General features: G+C 34.9%; 1 protein-coding gene across 4 annotated transcripts in view; it reads right to left on the bottom strand.

Annotated features, from left to right (window-relative positions):
• The window catches only part of DYM (dymeclin), a 448,453-nt gene that overhangs the window by 185,885 nt on the left and 237,958 nt on the right, over positions 1 to 24,610 (bottom strand). The window contains exon 14 of one of the 4 annotated variants that reach the window (XM_037805588.1): positions 13,698 to 13,862. The exons of the other annotated variants lie outside the window; for them this stretch is intronic. Within the exon in view, the coding sequence (XP_037661516.1) occupies positions 13,698 to 13,862 (165 nt within the window). The remainder of the gene's footprint in view (positions 1 to 13,697; positions 13,863 to 24,610) is intronic. 4 annotated transcript variants of the gene reach the window in all.

Genomic DNA, 24,610 nt, shown 5'->3' with positions numbered 1-24,610 from the left:
CCAAACTAACTGGTGCATACAGAATTTAGAAAAACAAGAAATAAAATTTTGAGTTTTTTCCATTTCTACAGTCTATGCTTTAATTTTGAATTTCAGCAACCTTTAGAAGCTATTTCCAAATAAAAGAGTGAATGAGTATGAAATAGAAATTGTCTGATAATTTAGACACAAATAAAGTTTAAAGTTTAATTGCCAAATAATATCAGATTTGTAATGAACTCTAAGATGTGTTGAAATTATTTCAAGAACAAAGTTACTTAATAAGATCATACTATTATTAAAAACCTTCTTGGGAGGCAGAATAAGGTTAAAAGTGTGGCTTCTGGAACTAGAATGTCTGGGTTTCAATACTTCTAGCAAGTTATTAAATCTCTCTGTACATCAATTTCCTCATTCATAAAATAGGGATAATAATATTACCTATCTCACAATGTTGCTCTGAGGTTTAACATAAAAATGGTTAATAATTAGAAGAGTGTGGTACAGAGTAAGAGTTCAATAAATATTAGCTATTATCACCACTACTGACCAAACAAAATATTTTGTATGTGTGTACTCTCTAATTACAGCCTTTAAAAAATCTATTGAGTACATCTAAAGTTCATTTAAAAATTAATTTTTAACAAACTGCCTCTTATAGACAGCTAGTTTGTAGTACTGCACAAAACAAGGGGCATCTTTGAACACATCTGATTCCAGTTGAAGATCAATATAAGAATGTGCATGGAAAAATGCCAGAGAAAATTAGTAACTCTTCAATTCCCATTTCAGCTCAAATCTGTTAAGATAAAGACTTACAAATGGAACACAATTGAACTGAAATAGAAAAATCTCAAAATATAAAATTTTTAAAAAATAGAAGCTATCTATTGAGAATAATTCATCAAGCATGTGCATGAAAAGATGTATTTATCTCGCTTTATAATGCCGTGAATATCCAATAAGATGAAACCTGGATCAGAGTAGGGTCTCCAGGGAGACCTGGGTTCACCTCCAGCTTGCCATGTGTTCTTTGACAAACCGTTTAACTTCTCTGTACTCTCCTCTCCTTCCTCATCTTTTGTAACATAGAAATAAATCATTTTTGTCAATCTAACTTAGAAGGATAGAATAAGAATAAATGCCATGCCTATTCCATAGCAAACTGAAAAGGATTTACCTTTCTCATCATGAATGTGATGATTTAGTCACTTAGTGCCAGTAGGTGGAACACTGACTTCTGATTTACATCACTCTGTTACACTTAAATTCTGGAAGTCAAATAAATGTAAGGGGTTAGCATTATGACGTGCCAAGGCATGAAGAGTGGGTGGAATCACTTTTCTTCCATATATGGGAAATCCTGTATGTTTAAGTCTGTTAGACATTCAGTAATCAAGAATATTTCTATAATAAGCAGTTATGCAAGTCTGCATGTCTGAATATGTACATGAAATTCCCTGCAAATGGCAGCCCCAGGAGACTAGCATACAAATTGAGGAATTTTGTATCCATTCCAAATTCTCCACAGGCATAGTCTAAACTGCACAGGAAATTTTAATTTGTTATTTAGAGTGTTCATCTTCAGGAACTCTGGTTGCAGCAATATACCCCCTGTTACGTCAACTAAGACTTGTGAGTCCCTTTTACCAATGCAATCTATACCTAAGGCTACTGGGGGTGGGGGGAATCTATTGTCATTTTTTGGGTCAAATATGAATTTCATATTGTTCTTTCCTAAGATTCTATCAGTTCTTTCTTACTTTGTTTCCATGTGCCAAAACTGTTATGACACCCTTCTCAAATTTAATAATTTACATAGTTAATAAGTATCTCTTGTTAGATTTTAGTTATTGATTTAATTTAAAATTTTCCCTAGTGCACACCACCATAGCAGGATAGAATTAATACTTTGAGTAGAGTTTTAATATCACTGCTGGTCTTCAATATTCCTCTAAGTGACACACTGAAATGTTTCCAAATAGGTTAAGTATAATAAATTTGTTTGATTCTCTACTAGAAAATTTGAATTGAAAAGAAAGTTAACCAATAGGATTTTAATATGTATAGTGAATATTCTCTTATATCTTACTAATATTTTTGAAACTTTTTTTGATATAGTATTAGCATCCATAATTTACTTATGCCAAAGGAAAACTTTCTTTTTCTTGTGGGGGGGTGGTGGAATCTTGTTAGAACAACTCTGGTTTCAAATTATTTTCCAGTGCTTTGCTTGAATTTCAAAAGGCAAAATGTAATGTAAAATATTTTAATTTTTCCACTGAGTTTCTTCTGCTTAGCTAGAAACACTTGGAAAAAATGTTATTTTTGTACTTTTAATGAGACATCTTCCAAAGTATGTATATATTGCTTTGATAGTCATGGGTTAACAGACAGCTCCAAAAAGTGAACAGTTTATAAAATATTTTTAACTGAGAGAACAAGCAATGCAGTTCCACATATTCAAGAAGAATTAGGGAGCATTTCTTTGCCAGGCAGTTTTACTACACATCTGCGGAAACAATATAACCAGAATACTCTATTAACTAATGCCGCTATGATCTTGAGTGCTATTTTAAAGATATAGGTGTTCTCTGAAAAAGGAACCATTGTTATACTGGGCAAGCCTGCAAAAAGTTAATTTCAATAAACTAAAATCATTCATACAAAGCATCTACTGTGTAATCAGATATATTAGGAACTGAGGAATTGTGGTTAAAAACACACGTTTTTCTGTCCTTATGGAGTTTAGTGCACTACAAAAGAGATAGAAAGAGAAAAGGATAAACAGTGTGGGAGAGAGTAAATATTACACTGGATTGGGGGATCAGGGAAGATCTGTCTGAGGAAGTAACAGATGTAACAAACGAGCACTGTGGGCAGGAAAGAGAATGTGAAAAACCCTGAGATGGAAAATTGCTCACCAAGTCCTGGAAAAGAAAAGACAATTGGTGTGGCTAGAGGGTGACCCATCTAAGGGTAAAGGGAAGCCAGGGAGAGACATAATCTGATTTAGATTATATGAAGATCTTTCTGCTTGCTAGATGTACAATTGAGGGGTAGGGGCAGAGTGACGAGACTGGAAGAGGAGAAACCAGATACAAAGCTCCTGCAGTCTAGATGTGAGATAAGGATGTTTAGAGTTGGGTAGCTGGCAGTAGGGACAGAGAAAAGAGGACATATTCAATTTATATTTGGATAGAGAACTGGAATTGATCTAGTGAGGCTGGATGTATAGGGGTAAGGAAAAGAAAATGATGATTCTCATGTGATAGGCATAAGCAACTTGATGGGTGCAGGCACCATTTACTGAGATGGAGGAGCTTAAAAAGGAAAAGGTTTATAGAGGAAGCTGACTTCACCTCGGAGATGGGGCATGTGAGAGGTGTAAATGGTGAAGTTGACACTAAGGCAGGTGACAGCATGGGACAGGAGCTCAGAATCCCAGCCAGAGTCACAAATTTGGGGAGTACTGGCATATGGAGGACATGTAAAGTTGTAAAAATGGATGAAAATGCCAAAGGTAAGAGTTTACGTGAAAAGAGATGAGGGCTTCTGGGGAAGATGGTGGAGTAGGGAGCTCCAGGACTCACTCCTCCTCCAAAACAGCTAGTAGGCAGGCAGGAACTGTCTGAAACAACTGTTCTAGGGCTCCAGAGACCAGGAGAGCACTGTACAGCCTCCAGGAAGAGCAGGAGGAAGAGGCTGAGAAACTGCAATAAAGAACTGTGAGTCGCTTGCTCCGTGGTGGGCTGTTGATGCCTATCCCCCATTCTTGAGGTGGGCTGCTTCAGGGTATGGTCCATGGCTGGTTGCTGTGGACAGAGAGGGACGTGGAAAGTCTCTTTCCCAGGAACTTGAGAGGGATGGGAGGCGAACACAGACCACGGTTTTTGTTCGGCAAATTCTGATTGCTGGGTCCGGCTCTGAGCTGCTGTTTCAGTCCACTCTGGACAGGGATAGTTTTTTCAATCCCACTCCCAACAGGGGCAGAAGCAGTGGAGATTTAAAGACACAGTGCCTCCTTACTGCTGCAGGAAACAGTTTGCTGAAGGGCACCATCTGCTTGGCAAGCAAGGAAACTGCAGCTTACAGGAGTTGTCAAAAGGCTTTTGCTATCTTTTATGACCCTCTCCCCAGGGCTCTTTGCAGCTGGCCTGTGCCCCCTTCATGAGTCCCTGACCCTGTTTTGGCTAGGAAATACTGACTTGGGAAAGCCCTCTCAGGAGAGACCCTCCTCCCAGACTTTGCCCTGAAGGCAAAAGCAGGTAGAAGCCATGAAAGTAGTGTAAAAAACAAAAAACCTGTAGAGTCAAAACAAAAACAAACAAAACAGATCAAGATTCACAAAGAAGGAACAGAGGAAAGGAAACCTTCTTCTGGAGCTGAAACAACTGCACAAACAGAGCAAGTTAAAAAATTGTACCATATATCCAGGGCAAAAGGCAGATGATGAAGGGCTGAAAAAAAAATGTTATCAGTTAAACATGGGCTATTTATAAAGGTCGAGAATAAGTTGAACCAAGTGTCAAGAGGGGCTTTAATACAAAGCCAATCCACAATAAAATGCTATGCAAGAGAGAGAAACTGATCTTCAGAGTAAACTCATCAGGACAATCAGTTGCCTAGACATCAACAAAAACTTACAAGCCATACTAAAAATCTGGAAGACACAGCCCAGTCAAAGGAACAAATTAAAACTTTGGAGGAGACAGAGAATTTGGAACAACTAATCAAAGACATTCAAACCAATCTCCTAAATCAATTCAAGGTGATGAAGAAAAATATGTTTAAAGGGATAAAGTTTATTAAGAAGATACTGGGTGAGCAAAAAGAAGAATTTAAGAGGATACAAAGAAACATAACAGAAATTGTGGGAATGAAAGGCAAAATAGAAGAGATTAAAAATACACTAAAGGCATAAAATAGCAAATGTGAACAGGCAGAAGAAAGAATCAGTGAATTAGAACACAGAACAATTGACCTCTTAAAGACAGAACAGGTGGAGAAAAGAATGGAAAAATTGAGCAGGGTCTCAGGGATTTGAATGAGGCATAAAGCACACAAAGATATACATCATGGGTGTACCAGAAGAAGAGAAGGAAAAGAGGTAGAAAGTATATTTGAGGAAATAATGACCAAAAATTTCACAACTCTTATGAAAGTCATCAATATACATGACCAAGAAGTGCAACATACTCCAAACAGAAACATTCCTAATAGACCTATTCCAAGGCAAATACTAATAAGAATGTCAAGTGCCAAAGATAAAGACAGATGATGAAAGCAGCAAAAGAAAAGCAATTTATCACATACAAGGGAACCACAAAAGACTAAGTGTTGCTCTCTCATCAGAAACCATGGAGGCAAGAAGACACTGGTATGATATATTTAAGGTACTGAAAGAGAAAAACTGCCAGCCAAGAATTCTTTATCCAGCAAAGATGTCCTTCAAAACTGAGGGAGAGTTTAAAATATTCACAGATAAACAGAATCTGAGAGAATTTGTTAGCAAAAGAGCTGCCCTACAAGAAATACTAAAGGGAGTTCTGTACACTGAAAGGAAAAGACAGGAGAGAGGGGCTTGGAGTAGAGTAAAGAAATGAAGATCATCAGTAAGGGTAAATAAAAGAGTAAAAAGAAAGACAAAAAAAGATATGATATATAAAAACCAAAGGATAAAATGGCTGAAGTAAGCCCTGCTTTTACAGTAGTAACATTGAATGTTAATAGATTAAATTCCCCAAAGACACAGATTGGCAGAATGGATAAAAAAGCATGACCCAACTATATGATATTTACAACAGACTCACCTTCGACCCAAAGACACAAACAGGTTGAAAGTGAAAGGCTGGAGAAAGATATTCCATGCAAAGAGTAACCAAAAAAGAGTTGGGGTAGTTAGTTATACTAATATCGGACAAAGTAGACTTTACATGCAAAACTGCTATAGGTGAGAAAGAAGGACAATCCACCAAGAAGAAACAAGAATCATAAATATTTATGCTCCTAACCAGGGTGTCCAAAAGCACATGAGGCAGAAAACAAATAAGGAAACAGAGAACTTGAATAATATGATAAGTGAACTAGGCCTAACAGACATATACAGAACAGTGCACCCCCAAACAGAAAGATACACATTCTTCTCAAGTGTTTATGTCTCACTCTCCAGGAAAGACCACATGTTCGTTCATCAAAACCCTCCCAACAAAGAAAGCCCAGGGTCCAATGGCTTCACAGGTGAACTCTACCTATCATTCCAGGAAGAATTACTACTAATCCTGCTCAAATTCTTCCAAAAAATTGAAGAGGGAGGAACAAAACCTTACTCATTCTATGAGGCCAGTATCAGTCTAATATCAAAGCCAGATAAAGATACTCTAAGAAAATAGATTAATGGGACCTCCTCAAAATTAAAAACCTTTGTGTTTCAAAAGACTTTATCAAGAAAGTGAAAAGGCAACTTAATCAATTGGAGAAAATATTTGAAAACCACATATCTGATAAGGGTTTAATAACCAGAATATAAAAAGAAATCCTACAACTCAACAATAAAAAGACAAACAACTCAATTAAAAAATGGGCAAAAGACTTGAAAAGACCTTTTTCCAAAGAGGAAACAAAAACAGCTAAAAAGCACATGAAAAGATGCTCGACATCACTAGCTATTAGGGAATGCAAATCAAAACTGCAAGGAGGTATCATTTCACACCTACTAGAATGTTCACTATCAAAAAAAAATGTAGAAAACTACCAATATTGGAAAGTATATAGAGAAATAGGAACACTCGTTCATTGCTGGTAGGTTGACTGTTAATGTTTGGAAACAGACAGTGACGACACTAGCACATTATTCTGACTTTAACTAATAGCACTGTATTATGTTTGCGAATGTGGTTGAAAGAGGAATTTTTGGGTTGTGTACGTTACCAGAAGGAAAGTTAGAAGATAAAACATGGGACTGTATAACACACTGAACCCCGCTGTGGACAATGGACTGTGCTTAATACTACAAATAAAAGAAGATTCTTTAATGAATTACAACAAATTATGAAACTATGACAAGGTGTTAATAACAGGCTGGTATATGGGGAAAACACACCTAATGTAAACCACGGACTACAGTTAACAGTAATATTTTAATATTCTTTCAGCAATTGTAACAAAGGTACTACACTACTGCAAAGTGTCAAAAATAGAGGGGTATATGGGAATGTTGTATTTTTTACATGAATTTTCTATAACTTACAATTTCTCTAATTAAAAAAAAAAGCAACAATTAAAAAAACCATTATGCCAAGTGAAAGAAACAGACAGAAAGTACTCCGTATTGTATGATTCCATTTATATAAAATGTAAATACAAATAAATCTATACAAACATAATCAGATTAGTGGTTATGCAGGAATGGAGAAGGACAGAGGGATTCAGAGGTGACTGCTAAGGGTTACAGGGTGTTTCTTTTTGAAATAATGAAAATGTGCTAAAATTGATTGTGGGAAAGAATGCACAACTCTGTGATTATACCAAAAGCCATTGATCGTACACTTTGGATGGATTCTACGGTAGTGAATATATCTCAATAAAAAGCTTAAAAAAAAAAAGAGATGAGGGCCTCAGGAACAAGTCTTTAGGGATTCTAATATAAACAAAAGAGCTTAAGATGAAACAGCCAGAGGGGCAAGAAGAAAATCAGGAGTATGCTGTCACACAAGGCAAGAGAAGGGGGTGAAACAAAGCTGTCCAGCTCAGCTGTGAGAGAAGTAAAGGTCATGGCTAGGGTTGTTGAGTTCTGCCTTCCTCTCTGCTCCAGGATGGCCAGCCACAAGTCACTGCTATAATTCTTAAAAAAAAAAAAAAAAGATTTTTTTTTTTTTTAAATTAGCTGCCTATCGTTTTTTTCTTACTGACTCTTTGATCTGAACTACATATCCTATTTTGATTTACACTGCACCGAGTTTTAAGTAGTAAATCTCTAGGACTGACACCACATTATAGAAAATGAAATAAGCTTGATGACAGGATCAAGTAATGAATATGTAATTCAAAAGGAAACTAATGGTTTAAGTGGGATAATACATTTCATTTCATGCCACAGAAGTGGCACAGAAATCAATAAAGCACAAAGCCACAACAGAATTATTAAGACAGTATCATATGCATGAAAAATTATTTCTATGGCTTCAAATATTTAATCATTACAGATTTAGTGAGTGGTATACTATGACAGGACTGTTTCAGCAATTTAAAAAAATGTTTTGAGGGAATTCATTAAAATATTGTCTTAGATTTAGACTGAAGATGAAATCCTATGAAAGCAATAAAAATGATGACAGATGCATTTTTTTAAAACACAGCATAAAAGACACACCAAATAGGTAAAAGTACTCCTAAATTTCAAAGTGCTGCACGTTAGATAGAGAAATGATTTAAGGTTGTACTTCTCAGAATGATAAATTCATGCCGTTGAAAAGAAAAGCCAAAAAAAAAAAAAAATCTATAAAAATTCTAAAATAAATCATGAGAGAAATTTTCTGTGATCACAGTTGGGGAATCCCTTTTTATTCCCATAAATCATTGCAGTTCTTTGCCAATTAATAAAATGACATTACTCTCTGTTAGTGGGGGGGAAAAAGAACAGAAAACACAAAGCATACACTTAACTTGGGGTAGGGACTGACAGGAGGATGTGGGTGAGGGTAAATTTTATAATGTAAATGTGTATTATTTCTTAGAATCCCCCCAAATTAAATTTTACATTATTTTTAAAAATATATAATTTTTACTAATGTTCCACAATAATTTTTATTTATAATCTAGTGTTTAAGATAACCATATATAATTTATATTTTCACTAGCATTATATCAAATGTTTTCCATATTTTCTATATATTTCTTTTTAATATTTTTAATGCTGTATAAATTTCATTGAGTTGATAGGATATAGTTCACTTGACCATACCCTTATTTTACTCCTAAATATAATTCTTTCCTTAGGTTAAATTTTTCCTTAAGATAAAGTCTAAGATATTAACATTTTAATGAATTTTGGAAGATATTTCTTTATAAAAATCCACTTTTTCACCATTCAATTTATATATGCAACCTACTGTTGGAAAATAATCTAGGATTGGGTATTATGTAAAATATCTACCATATTAAGACAAATTCTAAAATGGCTAGACAGTTTAAAAACTCTTTACTCTTAAAAAATGAGCCTTTTTACCTACTGTATTAGGCAAAGCTTATAACATTGGGTATCAGTGACAAGATTATCTCCAGGATGCTCTTACAGTATAAAACATAAGCCACACGGGAGACACCTACATATAACATTTGCAATGTTAATAAGAACTAACTATATGCACAAGAGTAATGTTCGAGTTCTATTAATGATTCAAAGAATATCATTTCAGTGTTCAAATACGTTCTTGCTATATTTTTTCAAAAATTACTTCTACCAATTCCTTCTTTATTCATCTCCACCATCACAATCAAGTTATCTTGTGTTGTTCTATTACCTACATTGAAATTCTTTATTCTATAATTTCTTTAAAGGCAAAATCGTCAGATAAAGCATGCTTTGACCTTGTCTCACTCATGCTCAAAAACACTAAATAAAACCCAACTGCCTACAGAAAACCATGCACAAACAAACAAAAATCCAAATAAAACAAAACAGACACAAACATATGAAAGTGCCCTGGCCCAACATTCAAGGCCCTCAGGAGACTGCCTCTAGAGAACGCAACTAGTTGTAATGCTTATTAATCCCATATTTAAATCTGCTCTTAACAAACCACCCTATTTTCTGCTTTAGAATACATCATGTACTCTCCCACCTGTGAACTTCTGCATTTCCATACCCACTCTACCAATCAATCATAACCTATCCTTTAAATCCGTGCTCAAATCCTTGTTTGAGGCCACTTCAGATCCCTGTCAGAAGACATCTCTTTTCATACATTACTCATTTTATAAAACAGTACAAGCCCATGACTTTTCACAATGGTTTTGTCTTAGCTCCCTGTCTTCACCATGAACCCCTCTTGCTGCGTGGCATAGGATTAATCAAATAATAGTCAATTAGTAAAATTTGTTAATTTTATTACCCAGGTCAGGAACATTCAATACTGTGGCAGAGACTATTGGTAATCTCCCCTTCCTACACAGTAAGAGAATATTTTAAAGACCACAGGGCCACTCAGCTAAAAATTATATTCCTTGTCTCCCCTGCAGGCTGAATAGTCTTGTGACGAAGTTTCGGCCAAAGGGATGTGTGATGCCCTTAAATTCCCAGTGTACCTCCCCATTCCCCTCCCCTTTTCTTCCACCTTCCAGCCAGAATTTATGGTGAGTCATCCCACACTTCCTGGAGTGGTCAAGATGCTGGGGTTGATGGAACAAGGGAGAAAAACAAAAAGTAATACATTACATTTAAGTAAAAATATAAGGCCTTGCAATTGGGTTCAAATAATAAAACGTACAAGTCTAGCGAGATGTGTGTTCATGTGGAAAAGCTCTGGGAATTTTATGTGAGCCAAAGCATGCCTGTTTATAAAAATGAATGCAATCCTAGGATAAAAAGAGTATAATTTTATACCCAAAATTATGAAGTACAGCTAAAATACTGCATCCAATTCTAGATACCAAATTTTAAGGTAAGTGCTGACAAATACAGATAATCAAGGAAGATGAGAAGAAGATTGAATAATCTAAAAATCATCTGTTGTCAAGAATGGTAAAAGTACCAGGGTATTTAATATTAAGAGGAGTCATGACAGATGTTTCATAAAACCTGAAGGGCTCTCATAAGCAGCAAAGTTTATATATTTGTTTATCTCTCACAAGCACAGAACTAGAACCAATATATGAAAGCCACTGGCAGGCAGACTTAACGTATGACAACCCAACTAACAATGAAACAGCAAGAACTCTACTGCCTGCTGAGCTGGTGAGCACCTGGAAGCTTTCGCTCAGGGATGCTATAAAAAGAATTCACATATTGGGAAGACAGTTATATTAGAATGACTGATATTCCTCTCTACAGCAGTAATTCATGTCAGACCAAGGTAAAGTTCTTTTTTGAATTATATTTTCTCTCTAGGAACTGAACTACATTTTAAACATTCCACATAACCAAAGCTATTTAAGTTTGCGCAGTGAGTCTGTGATTGCTCATTCAGACATTTGGCTTGGTTTGTCCTCCTATATAAAGGAGTTGTGTTGAAAGAAAATTTCTCAACTACAGGAACTAGATTACACTTAACCATGTGTCATTGTGTAGGCCTGATGTTAGTCACTTGCATGAACAGGGCATGAGAAGGCGACCAGATACCCCTTTTTACGCAAATCACAACCACATTCTGAGATCTGACCTGAAAGGAATGGTCTCCTATGGATTGTCGCAGGTTGCAAGTGGTGGATCTGGGATATAAAGTCTGTGGAGTCATGATGCCAGAGTCCATATCCCTAACCACTACACTGTATTAATACACTGTATTTTTCTCTGCTGTCCAAAATGGACAGGGCCTGGCAGAATTTGTGGTCCAAGAGATAGCACATGTGGTGCAACAGCCCTGGAATGAGTAAGGTAAGATGGGAGAGCATCAGAGAGAGGATAGCCTGGTTAAGGGCAGCACTGAAAAGATGCTATGAAGTTTTACTGGCTTCAACTACCTACCTGGGTCTACCAGGGCCTGACATTTCATCATAGATGGGTCCTAAAGACTTTTTAGTTGTCAGGAGGGCTTTGTATTGGGGGTGGGGGGTGGGGGTAGGGGCTTCAGAGGGTTAACACCTTAAAACTTAGCTGGGAGTACTGATGAGAAAAGGACCAGAGTAGAAAGTAACAAAAAGGTTTTAGGAAAGGTACTGAAAGAGGAGACAGAAAATTAAAAATAAATTCTATGCTGACTTGGAAATTCAATAGGAATTGAACTCTGCCTGGAATCGAGTGTAGGGAATTCAGGAAGGGGCTGTGGAATTACACTGCTTTTAGCACACAGTGCCTCCATCTCCTTTCCCCTGACTCTTATTTACTTCTGTTCCTCCCTGCTTTGTCTTCCTCATTCATTTCATGTCCTTTTGTCTTCCAAGCTGCTCATGTGTTTTTTCTCTCTCCTGTCTGCTCCTGCCAGTGAGGACCTGACTCAAGAGAGAAGCAGACAGCACCCTCAGTCATATATGGCAAATGATAAAACCTGCTACGATCAGTGGTAATGAGGGTTAACAGTGTGCCGGGCATGGGGCTAAGTGCCACAGGATATACAACAACGAGTAACACATGGTGTCTAACCTCAGGAGGCTTATCGTCAGGTAGGAGAGATAGGACACATATATATGTGCAAAGAAAAAAACACAGGAGACGCACAGTGAATAAAGGCAAGGTCAATGATGCTATCCATTTAAAGGGTTCAACCATCAGCAGCAGTTCTCCCCCACACCTTGCAGCCAGACAAAACCTGTTGCCAATTTCTAAGCTATCATTTACTTACCTAATTCTCTCACTTTACATTAGTCAATGGAGATTCATTGGCTTTAGTCCGATACATTTTCTTCTTTATTATATATATATTTAAGAGTTTATTCTATTATACATTTTCTTCTTTATTATATATATATTTAAGAGTTTATTCTATTATTTTCACTTGCTTTTCTATTCACGACTCAGTAAGAGCCTGACCAATATCATTATGTGTCTGTAAAATTATTCCGCTGCCAAGAAACAACATTATCAAATTAGATGCCAGAGTCTTCCTTTTCTAATAATCAAAGTGTTTTTACTTAGACATACGGTGTAGTCTGAAGCTTTTGTATGCTTTTTCCCCTGAAAAGCTCTATTATAATCTTAAATGTTTTGCATTTTCTAGCTAAATTCTGTCATGGAGTTTTTCCTTATTTCTCTAAGTTATTTGGCAGTGAAGACATTGCTTAATCATCGTATCTAGACAGACACAAAATAGTGCTGGTGTAAGTCATCTCTGACTTACAGAAACTGTGTGTTAAAAATGTCATCTGCAAAGTACAAAGAAGTAATGTCATACTGCCCCTCTATTTTGGCATACGATAACACACTAAACAGCAGGTGATAAATTTCTCTGATATTTGAGAATGACAGCTTGTCTCTTTCTTATTAAACTGAAATCATTATTTTTAATCTACCTTTATCCATGCCATTTGGCCACTTGCTGATTTTATAACTAATCTGTATGTAAATGAGGAAGAAATACAAAACCCTAACAGATCATTCCACTTTTTTATAAAATCAAACCTATTCAACTAAATGTGCCTCCATCAGGACATCTGTGAAGTCTTGTAGCTAGTTCTCAGGTGTGCTTACAGATCAAGAAAGAGAATTCAAAATTCACTTGTAATTAATAATAACTGTAGAGTATTTCATGTACAAATCACACTCCAATTATTACAAATTAAATAAAAAAGATTTCCAAGTGGAATAAAGTATAGAAAAGTTTTGGCAAGTTTACATGACAACCATGAGTTTGAAGGGTTTCCTTTCTCCCATGAAACATAATATAAAGTACTTAAGATGACATTTGTATGGAAAAAAATCCCAAATGTTTTAAAGTATTATTTAGTATCATTTCAAATATAAACTTCCTTTTTAATCACTTAATGGATGTGACCCATTAAAACATGCAATTATCATTCATACACAGCATGCAGCATGCAGAAAATGGACAGCAGAGGTTAATAACCTGGAAGCATAGGATCTGAGAATGTGAGAGCAAGTTAAAGACAAGAGTTCCTCTCCATTGTCACTGAGGGTCGAGAAGCAATGCTGAAGCGTAGAGCAGTGAGAGTGGGGGAAATACAGTTTGTCCAACACATAAACATATCTCCGCAAGTGGCGGCAGGTATAACTGAAAGACAAAGGTAAAAGGAGAAAAACAGAAAGAGAGGAGTTTTCCTTTGAAAAAAGTAAATCATCCTTAATGTCCCCAAAGCTTTCTGAGTGTCTTCAGTAGATGGTGCCAGAGAAAACACAGTTAAAAGAAAATATTAAAAAGATATATTGACGGGGGGAGCCTCAAAATATGATGATGCCATTAACTCTATGAAATTTGGCTTGGTAGAACAAAGTGGTGTTAGATACTTTCTCTTACAGTGTTACAAATATATTCCTGGCAGACAGGCAATAATTCTACAGCAATATGGCAGATGCTATGGTAGAGAGATCACTGAATTAGGAGTCAGAAAATTTGAATTACAGATCCAGCTCAGCCATTGGCAGCTTTATAACAATGGGTATTTGATCTACATCTCAATTCCACAAACTGCCAAGAGAAAAATAAACCTTTAAATTCTCCAAAATTTTAAACCAGTATTATGAATATGAAAAATAATGATAAGAGAATAAGACGACTCCCTTCTTCCTCCTCCTCCTCCTCCTCTGCATCCTGAGAGCAATCTCACTGGTGCCACATTTCAACCCATTTAAAAAGAAATTTGAAAGAGGAAAATTCAAGCTGACAAGGTGAGTTAACAAAATAGTGCACAGATCAGGCGATCTGCTTAATACTAGTCTCTGAGACCCATGTTTAGAGAGCCACACCAAAAGTATACCAAGTTTCTAAGTGGGAGACAGGTGATTTTTAAAGTGTGTTGAACTCAAAATAAAACTAATAGACTGAAAGACTGGAAATGGGCAAACTTCCACAGACAATCTGCTCATCCATTCAAACAACGAACCAACCAACCAACGAATCAGCCGAGCATTATATACTATCTACTGCATGCAGAAACTGTACTAGGCATTGAAGATAGGGTGAAGAACAAAATATGCACAATCCCTGCATTTATGCAGCTTATCCCAGAGGGAAAGAAAGATAGATGCTAGGCAATAACAAAAGCCCACAATGAATAAAGACAAACAGTGATAAGCAGTATAAAGGAAAAGCACAGGGTGCTTTAAAGGGAGAGAAATGGAGACCTTGTTGAGATTTGGAGGTTGAGAAAGGACTCTTAAGGCAAGTGAACTTTAAATTGAGACCTTAAGGAGTGGAATATAAGTAAATAAAGCATGGGCTGGGGGAGAAGGACATGAATAAATTAAAAATCTATTACAGGCAATACATGAGTGTGGTAAGGAGAGTGGGTTCAAAAGTAATAGCCTCCCTTTATTAATAAAAAAAACACTACCAGTTTTTTTTTTTTTAAATAATGATTTCATTTTAATGGCAACAAAATAAGGTGAATGGGTCAAAAACAAACATAAAAAGATATGTGCAAATATGTATGAAGAAGGGAAATTACAAAGATTGGTCAAATGAGAAAAAAAATAAAAACACCATATTCTTAGATAGGAAACTTCTGGGTTGTAAAGTCACCAACTCTTCATATCTAATCTAAAAGTTAGTATCTCTCAAAATACCAACAAGGTCTTTTAAAATCTAGACATGTTGATTCCAAAGTTTATATATAAAATTAAACATTAAGGTTGAGCAAGAAATTCTGAAAATCTAGACTTACAAGGTGAGACTAGCTCTACAATACATTAGAAAATACTATAGAACTACATTAATAGAAACAGTTTGGCATGGTGCATGAGAACACAGAACCCAAGAATAGATTGAAATAGGAGAGAAATGTAATATAAGATAAAGGTAGCATTTTAAAAGAGAAAATCAGATAAATGATATTGAGATAATGGGGTAGATAACTAGAAAAATATATAGCTGGCTCTTTACCCCACCTCTTAAATAAAAATAAATTCCAAGTTGATCAAAGACTTGAAGGCAAAAAATAAAAATACAAATTCTAAAAAGTAAACCATCCACCCAAATCAATTAAAAAATAAAAAGACTCATAAATTTAACCACATAAAAATGAAAAATATGAATGGAAGAAACAATTTCTCTTCTCTGTGGATTTTTTGGTACTGTCTGAATTGCTGCCATGTTCATGTACCACAGAAATAAATTAATAATTAATCAATTCAAAAAATTTAAAGGGGTACAGCAGCAATTATATCAATCATAAGGACAATGTATAGGAATACCCAAAAGCAGGGAGATCTAGGCAAGTTCAAAGACATGGAAGAGGCTCAGGTTGGCTGTGTATATTGGACACACAAGGGCAATGTGGGCTCCATTCAAAGATCTGTCCTATCGTGAAACCAATGAAGAGTTTAAACAGGAGAGCACCTAGATCTTATTCAGATTTTTTAAGAGGCTCACTGGGTGCAATGCAAAAGTAAAATTGAGATGGGCAAAAAGGGAAAAGGAAAGACCAGGGAGACAATGGTTTAGGCTCAAGTATTGCTGACAGCTTAGACTGGGGCAGAGTGGGGGGGTGCGGCGGCAGAGTCAAGATATATTTTGCAAGTAAAACAAATAGGACTGGTTTACTGACTGGATTGGGGAGTGGTGATGGTGGTGGAGGGAGATATCAAGAATAAATTCCAGATCTCTGGTATTAGTAAGTAAATCAAAAGTATATTTTCTGAGGTAGGAGAAACTGGAGGAGGTATAGCTTTTATGGAAAAGATCATGAGTTTACTTTTGAACACATTCAGTTTCAGATACTGTAGTTGTAAGATGTCAGTAGAAACTTGTGTACATATAAGTCTGAAGCTAAGAAAGTTCTGGGCTAGACTGGAGTCACAAATAGATGTAGAAATTTAGATTGAAGTCAAAACTCTGAGAGTATGTATGAGATTACCTAAGGTGAGAGTGACAAGTGACAAAAGAAGATTGGGTCCAAGAAATTCCAGTATTTAGAAGTTAGAGAGGAGTTGGCAAAGAATACTAACTGGTAGCCAGAAATGTAGAAAGAAAATCAGAAGAGGGTGTTGTCAGAAGACAAAAATGTTTCAAGAGACCATGGTAATATTATACCTTTAAAGTAATTTCCAGATACGCTAAACAAATAATAAATTTAAAACTCTAGGTAACTTTTCAAACTATATGACTGAAATAATTAAACTACTCTTATGTCTAAATAGAGCTACTTTTTAATTTAGAGAAGTTCCTTCCTCTTAATAATCTTGGAATATTCTTTATTATTATTATTTTTAAAAGATTGAATGGAAATAGCCCAGGTGATTAGCATATATATGAAAGAGAAAAAGGCTTCTCTGTATGTGAAAAATCCTTTGGTTCTATCACTACCAGCTTACAAAAAACCAGCAAGTGGACAAAGTAAAAAACAACACAACTAGCTTTTAACAATTACCTTTCAATCACATACAAGTCTATCATTAAATCCATCTTAATATTTTTAGAGCAATTATAATAATGGTAAAAACTGAATTCAGAAATTTGACCAACCATGGACTTTGAAATTGGTATTTTGAATTCAGTCCATATGTGTGTTTTAAATATAAATCAAGGCACAGAAAGCTGGCTTTTAATTACAGTAAGCTATCACTAGTAACTAATCCTTATGAGCATTCACTGGATAAATAATACTGAATAGTTGCTGAACAAGATTTTAATTATGCAATTATTTTAAAGCATGTGGTTTAATTAAAATTAATAAAATGTTTCAAAAGAAAGGCACAGATAAGAAAATGAATCTAAAAAATTATGATGTTGCATTTACTTTGACATTTCATAGTCGTGCCCAACAAAAGAATCTCTTCTAATCATTCTTGAAAAATAATATGGCATCTGAGTGAAATCTAGCTGTAACAAAAACATTGACATATCAGTTACCTTTCAGGTAAATTCTAATTTTTAAATATTCTCAAAACACAGTGATAATATTTACTATTACTTTCCATGAAAGAAACACTAAGTTCCCTTTTGATGGGCATAAGATTGCACTGGTGTTTTAGTAGTCACGCATATTAAGCTGGTGATCAAATGAGATACAATATACAATAATATTTCTAATTCTGTACATTTGTAACTGATCTTTGGAACTTAAGAAAATTTCATCTTCTGGGCTTGGCTTCATTCTAATATGTCATTTAGACATAATATGTCAATTTTAATATGTTAAGAAAATTCTGAATGTGAACTCTGACCCTCTGTTGTCATATACAAAACTGAGAATATCTTACATGATTTTTTCTAAGAAATTTATTAATAGAAAAAGTGCAGAACAGAAACAGGTCAAGGACAGACCTCCTAAAAAAATGCACTAGACTTCTCTGCCTCAGCCACCAGCCCATACAGAAACACCAAGCAACTATTTTTGCTTATGTTTTTCAGCCTAGCAGATCAAATATTCATAAATATATATGAAGAAGGACTTTGAAAAAACTTTCATATTTCTAACCCGCTTATTTCTCTTCTGTTCCCATATTCCAGTATGGTAATGCAAAACAGGTATCACAATGTTCATTTAACAAATGATAAAACTGTGGAATAAAGAAAATAAGGGACATATTGACTTCCCTGTGAATTAGTAATGGAAGAATTCCACCCAGTGGGACCCACCCACAATTTTGCAATGCCCAGGTCCAGAGACCTCCTAACTGAATGAAGACCCAAGCCCAGCACTCACCTGTTCTGGGATCTCCCCAAATTCTGTTTCTTCCCACTCCTCCCATGTAAAAATCAGAAGAACCTGACAACAATGTCCAAGATAAGGTAGAGCTAACAAATTTTTTAAGCAGGCTTTTAAATAATTAGACATTTCTTTTGAGTTCTGGACATTAATCTGCCAAAGGAAAGCAAAAACTTGAGAAAACATCAAACTTGTGTTCTTGAAAACTGCTAATCACCACCACCTTAAACAAGTGTTCACAGACATCATCAGTCACGGGACAAATAAACATTGTGTGCCTCCCCAAATGATCAGGGATCCAATTCTATCTAATCCTGAAGACTCATCAGACAAAACCAAATTGAGGGGCATTCTACAGAAAACTGTCCTGTACTCTTCAAAATGTGAAGACCATGAAAGACAAACAAAGACCTAGGAATTGTTTCAGATTAAAGGAGATAAGAGAGATGGACCACCAAATGCAATGTGTGATTCTGGGATTGGATCCCAAACCAGGAAAAAGCTATTCTTTTTCTAGAAGGGAAATTAGTGGGGTAAGTGACAAAATCTGAATGCCTGTAAATTGGACAATAACGCTTTATCAACGTTGATTTCCTGATTTTGGTGAGTGTCCTTATTAAAAAACAAAAACAAAAAAAACAAAAAAAAACTACACTGAAGTACTTGGTAGTAAAGGTGAATCATGTCTACAAGAGACAATAGTAAGGCAAATGAGGTAAAACGTAGGGAATGGTAAATGGAAATTTGCTGTACTAGTTTTACAACTTTTTTGTAAGTCTACAATTTCAAGCTAAAAAAAGTTAAAAAATGAACACAGTTTTAAAACATCAAAAAACTAATATATTTTATTTTTCATCAAAAAATAACTAGTCTTATGGATAAACTGAATAAGATCCATGTTAATATTATGAGATTCAAATCCAGAGTACTAAATTGTCATTCTGACTTCCACAACTAAAGCTTGAACCATCAGAAAAACTAAAGTGTGGGAAATAAGCATATGTGGTCTGGAGCTATCCCATTAAAAACAGTCACAGTTACTTAAGAGTCACACTTTCATAAGAAATAAAATCTCTTTAGTGCCTTCTTATATGAGAAAATGTCCAAGATTATGCAATGTATAAATGTTACTTGATATGGTCATACTTCACCAAAATAAATTATGAACATGTTCTTAGAACAACATTTAAACCCATAAAAGAGCCCAAAAAACATAAGCAGAAGAACAATGTTTAGGAAAGACCCCACAGTTAGGTTTTTAAAAATAATGTATTTTTAATTCTCTGACAATAAAATTAATAACTAGTATTTTCAATGGGACTTTTTACTTACTTATTTTCTTAATTATTTAGATGCTTAAAGACCTTTCAAAGAAAAATGAGATTACCAGGGGTAGTTTAAACTTTATGGACTATCCATATTATTCTGTATATCTATTTCCAACTTCCTTTTTTCTCTTTCTTTCTTTCTAAGAACACTGGTTAGTAGACCATTCAGTATATATAAAATACCAATAAATAATGTTAATAAGAAATGTTTAAGACCTGTATAAATAAAATCACAAAAATTTACTGTTGGGCATAAAATATGTCTTGAATAAATGAAGAGACACCAACAAAAGAAAATATTACAAAGGATGTCATTACCATTCACAGATTGAGTATCTTGGTAAACGTATTCTTTGAACTTAACAAAGTAACTCTCTTATAGTGGCTCCTAATTTTTTTGTTTGTGTTCCTTAGAAAATCTGATAAAAGATATGGATCTTCCAAACAGAAAAATGTGCCAAGTCATATACATACAAAATTTTATATTAAATTTCACAAAGCCCCTGAAACCTATTCATATTATCTCATGTCCCAGATTCATAATGTGCAAGTACTGAATTCCTGGGAAGAAGAAATCAGTAAAAAGAGCCAAAAAGACTTTGAAAATAAAGAGTACTAAGGAAGAATTTAGCCTTATGATATTCAAATACAATGAAAATGAATGGGCACTATAAAAGGAATAGATACATGAATCAATAAAATATAAAAGAAACCCAGAAATGGAATCAAGTATGTGATAAAAGTGACATTTAAACTTTGGAAAAAGGAGGGATTTTTTTTGTATTTGTCTCTGAAAAAACTGGTTATATATTTGGGGGAGAAAGTTAGAAATTTATCTTACACTATAAATCAAATGAATTAGAGTAGAATGTAAAGAATAAATCCACAAAAGAGCCAGAAGGATAAAATGAAGGCGTGGGAGAGGTGGCCATAAGAGAGAAGACTAGTCAATATAATTATATAACAATTTTAAATGTCAAAAAACATCACCAATAAAATTAAAAGGTAACACATATTTGTAACATAAGAAAATCAATTTTTCCTGTGTCTATAAAGAACTCTTAGAAATCCGCAAGTGAAAAATGACAATCACAGCTGATAAATGAACAAAGTACATGCACTGAAAATTCATAAAATATACAAGAAATAAACACTTGAAACACAATTTACTCTAGCCAGTGATTAAAACAATTAAATACCAATTTTCGACTATCAAAATGGAAAATCTTTTTTTAAAAAGATAATAGAGATGGCAAGAATACAGGAAAATGGACATAATCATCCACACTTAATTGAATATAAACTGTTGCATTATTTCTGGAAGGCAGTATAGTAACTAATAAATCTTCAAAATGTGCATTGCCTTTTACTTAGTCATGCCATTTCTATGAAACTATTCTTTTCCAGTAGCCTTCACAGCTTAACATAACAAAAGACAAAAACAAAATAAAACAAAACAAAAACAACCCAAAACCCCAAAAAACAACTAGCTTCCCCCAATCTAGAGTTAAGATTTGGGCCCCTTGATATTTATTTCATCTATGTTTTCTCTAGAATATCAACTACCTTAAGTCCAAACCAGAAGTGAATTATGGGGCAAAGAGATAGGATAGACAGAGTCCCAAAAGTAAATTCTGTGAATGATTTTATCAGAACATAAGAAAGTACTTCAACTAGTATTCCTTTACTCATTCATTCAATATAGGTTTTCTGCGCATATACAAAAGACAGATATTATTCTACACACTTGGGATTCAGTGGTACAAAAAGAAAGACAAGGGCTCTGCTCTCAAGAAACATATGTCTGTATGCTGAGTGAGAGTGAGAATAAACAAGTAAATAAATAAGAATTTCAGTTAATGAAATAAGGGAAATAAAAAATAACTATGATAAAGTGTAGTGGGAGGGGGCGGAAGGGGCTCTTGAATCTGGGCAGATGGGAAAGGCTTCACCAATGCAATGACATTTGACCTGAGAAATGAATGCCTAGAACTGCAATCTCAACTTCTCAACTATTTAATAACATTATGAACAAATTTACATTTTTTTTACTCCATAATGGATTAAAAACATTGGGCATTTCAACTACAAGACGATTGATTATCAGTATAACTGCAACAAGGCTTTCACATGAAGATGATGGAGAGTTTTTCCAGAGGCCTGGGCCCAGACCATGGGAAGCCTGAGACCTCAGAATCCAGGGCTACCAGGGCCCAGGAGTCAGCGTGTCCAATACTCTACCCGCAGGAGAACGTCCAGCTGACTACCCCTGCGAGGTGTTCATACTGCTCTTACTACACATCTTTAAGTAAAAGGCACTCTCCAATTTGGGAAACTGATCCAGTCCACAGATAAATGAGTCTAGCAATTAGAAAAAAAGACTTCCTTATAATAAGCTAAAGCCTGTTTTCCTGTAACTTCTAACAAATATGGTATCTGGAATTACATACCGAAGTCTAACTTTTTCCCCTACATGATAGCCTTGAAATACATGAAGAAACTGTGAATGTCTTAATTTTCCTTTTCTGATTGATACTAATAAGTATTCTTTCATTTCTCATGGACAATAGTCTCTAGATTCTTTATCAGTCTTGTCACTCTCCTTGGGATACTCGCAGTTGATTAATGTGATTCTAAGTGTACCAAAAACAAGGAGGAGTATTTTATCATTTATAGTGCATATTTTACTCGGTTTTATTATAGTCTAAAATTCTTTACAGACAATGCACCTGCTTATTGGCTACAACTAGATCCAGGATGAACCACTCATATCACCCGCCACTGTACAACACTGGACATTCTTAATACATGACAACAAGAAGTGAACACATTATTCTATATGCTGTATTTGGTGCAGTGCTGAGATAATATTCTATTAACGCAGCTTAAAATTACATATATTCAAAACTAAAATTAAATTTTAAAATCTGCCAAATTGAAAACAAATAAATGTGTATCAATACAACTACATACTTTGAATAACTGTAAAACACAGAATTGACTATACCATACCCAGTAGAATACATTCTAAGGATAAGAAGAGGTACAAAAAAAAAAGAAATTCTAAATTTCATTCACTAAGTATTAGTGGCAATATCAGTATAATATTAGTAGTATCACTAGTAATATTAGTACTATTTTGAAACCATTATATACTGACACACAGAGTGGAATAATGAGAAAAGCATTATATTAATGTCAAATAGTATTAAATATGAATTAGAAATAACAGTATGGACTCTCTTTTCTTTTCAAGGATGTATATTTTCCTAAATCTGTCCACTGAAGAGTTCAATGTAAAAAAAAATGAAAACTTTCTAGCAATGAGTTCCCCTACCATGTATCACCCAGACTGTGGTTTTTAAATATCATTCCTACAAAAAGAAACCAGGACTCCTTGGAAGATTGGCTGTTTCTAGGTCTGAGACAGGAAATATGCAAGATGAGCCAGAAACATCCTGTTGGCCAAAAGCAAGGAAGCAAGGAAACCATCAAAGATGAATGGAGTCCTGTCTAAAGAATGTAAGAGACAATTTAAGGAGGCTCCCACACAGGCCAAAGATGGAAAACTAGAAATCAAAAAGAATAATTACTGTCAGTGGTTGAAACACACAGAATATATATAAAAATCCAAGAGTTCATAATAAGACAAATCATACAAATGAAAAACCAAAAAAGAAAATGCAATGAGGCAATGGTTATTGTTGGAGGTAACAAAGGCACTGACTCCTTTTTCAAAAGTTAAATTTTAAAGGAAAAGAATTCAGTATTAACCCTGTTTTTCCAACTAACCCTAGCTGATGACGGAAAATTCTTCCTTACAAAAGAATTCCACTTAACCAACAGGCATGCAATATCATAATTAGAAAATTGCTATTTTGTAGACTGTAATGAAACCTTTAATTCAAGCAAAGCTCATCAATGGATGAAACCATTAGAAGAAAGAACAATGTGAAATTTACAATGAAGGAATTAGGCTATCACCATCTGAACCCACTTATCAATCTTAGTATGACTGGGACAACAAGACATTATTTGTCTCCCAATATGATGCAATGAACAAAATATACAGGAACACTTACAAACTATTTTTGCCAAAAAAAAAAAAAAATGAATCTGAATCTCATCTAGCCTCTAGAACTAACTTTCATTTTATAGGAGAACTCAATGATAGGGGAACAAATTAAAAGGCAGGAAGAAGCAAACTGATACATCCAGAATGTGAGATATTCTGTAAGACCACTGACTTGTTCATCAACTAACCAAAAAAAAGGAAAAAGAAAGAAAGAAGGTACTGCTCTAGATCTAGGGCCAGATAGTAAACATTTAAGGTTTTCAGGCTATCTTGTCTCTGCTGCAACTTTTGAACTCTGCAATTGCTGTGAGAAAGCAGTCAGAGACAACACATAAATGAATAGGCATAGCTGTTCCCAACAAAATGTTATTTACAAAAATCTGACCCTGCTCCAGACTGAAATAAACTTAAGAGATGTGACTAATTAAATGTGATGTGAAGACCCTGTCTGGGTCCTGATTTGAACTAAACACAATATATTTTTAAAATAATCAGACACAATGTGAGTATGGGTTTGCCACCAAATGGTATCAAGGAACTGTTGTTAATTTTGTTTTATGGACAAACCAATCAATAGATGTTAACAGGTAACAGGTGCCAGACATGAGAACTTAAAAGGGGTGGGGGTGGGGGGGCTTCGCCAATCAGGAAGAAGGGAAGGTTTCCCTATAAAAGTAATGATTTGGCCAAGACTTACAGGAAGAAGAGAAGCAGAAGAAGAATTACAGGCAGAAGGAACAACAGAAACAAA

This window comes from Choloepus didactylus, chromosome 16 (genome assembly GCF_015220235.1).
Source record: "Choloepus didactylus isolate mChoDid1 chromosome 16, mChoDid1.pri, whole genome shotgun sequence".
In the NCBI taxonomy this organism is placed as follows: domain Eukaryota; kingdom Metazoa; phylum Chordata; class Mammalia; order Pilosa; family Megalonychidae; genus Choloepus; species Choloepus didactylus.
This window is presented reverse-complemented; position numbering and strand designations above follow the sequence as displayed.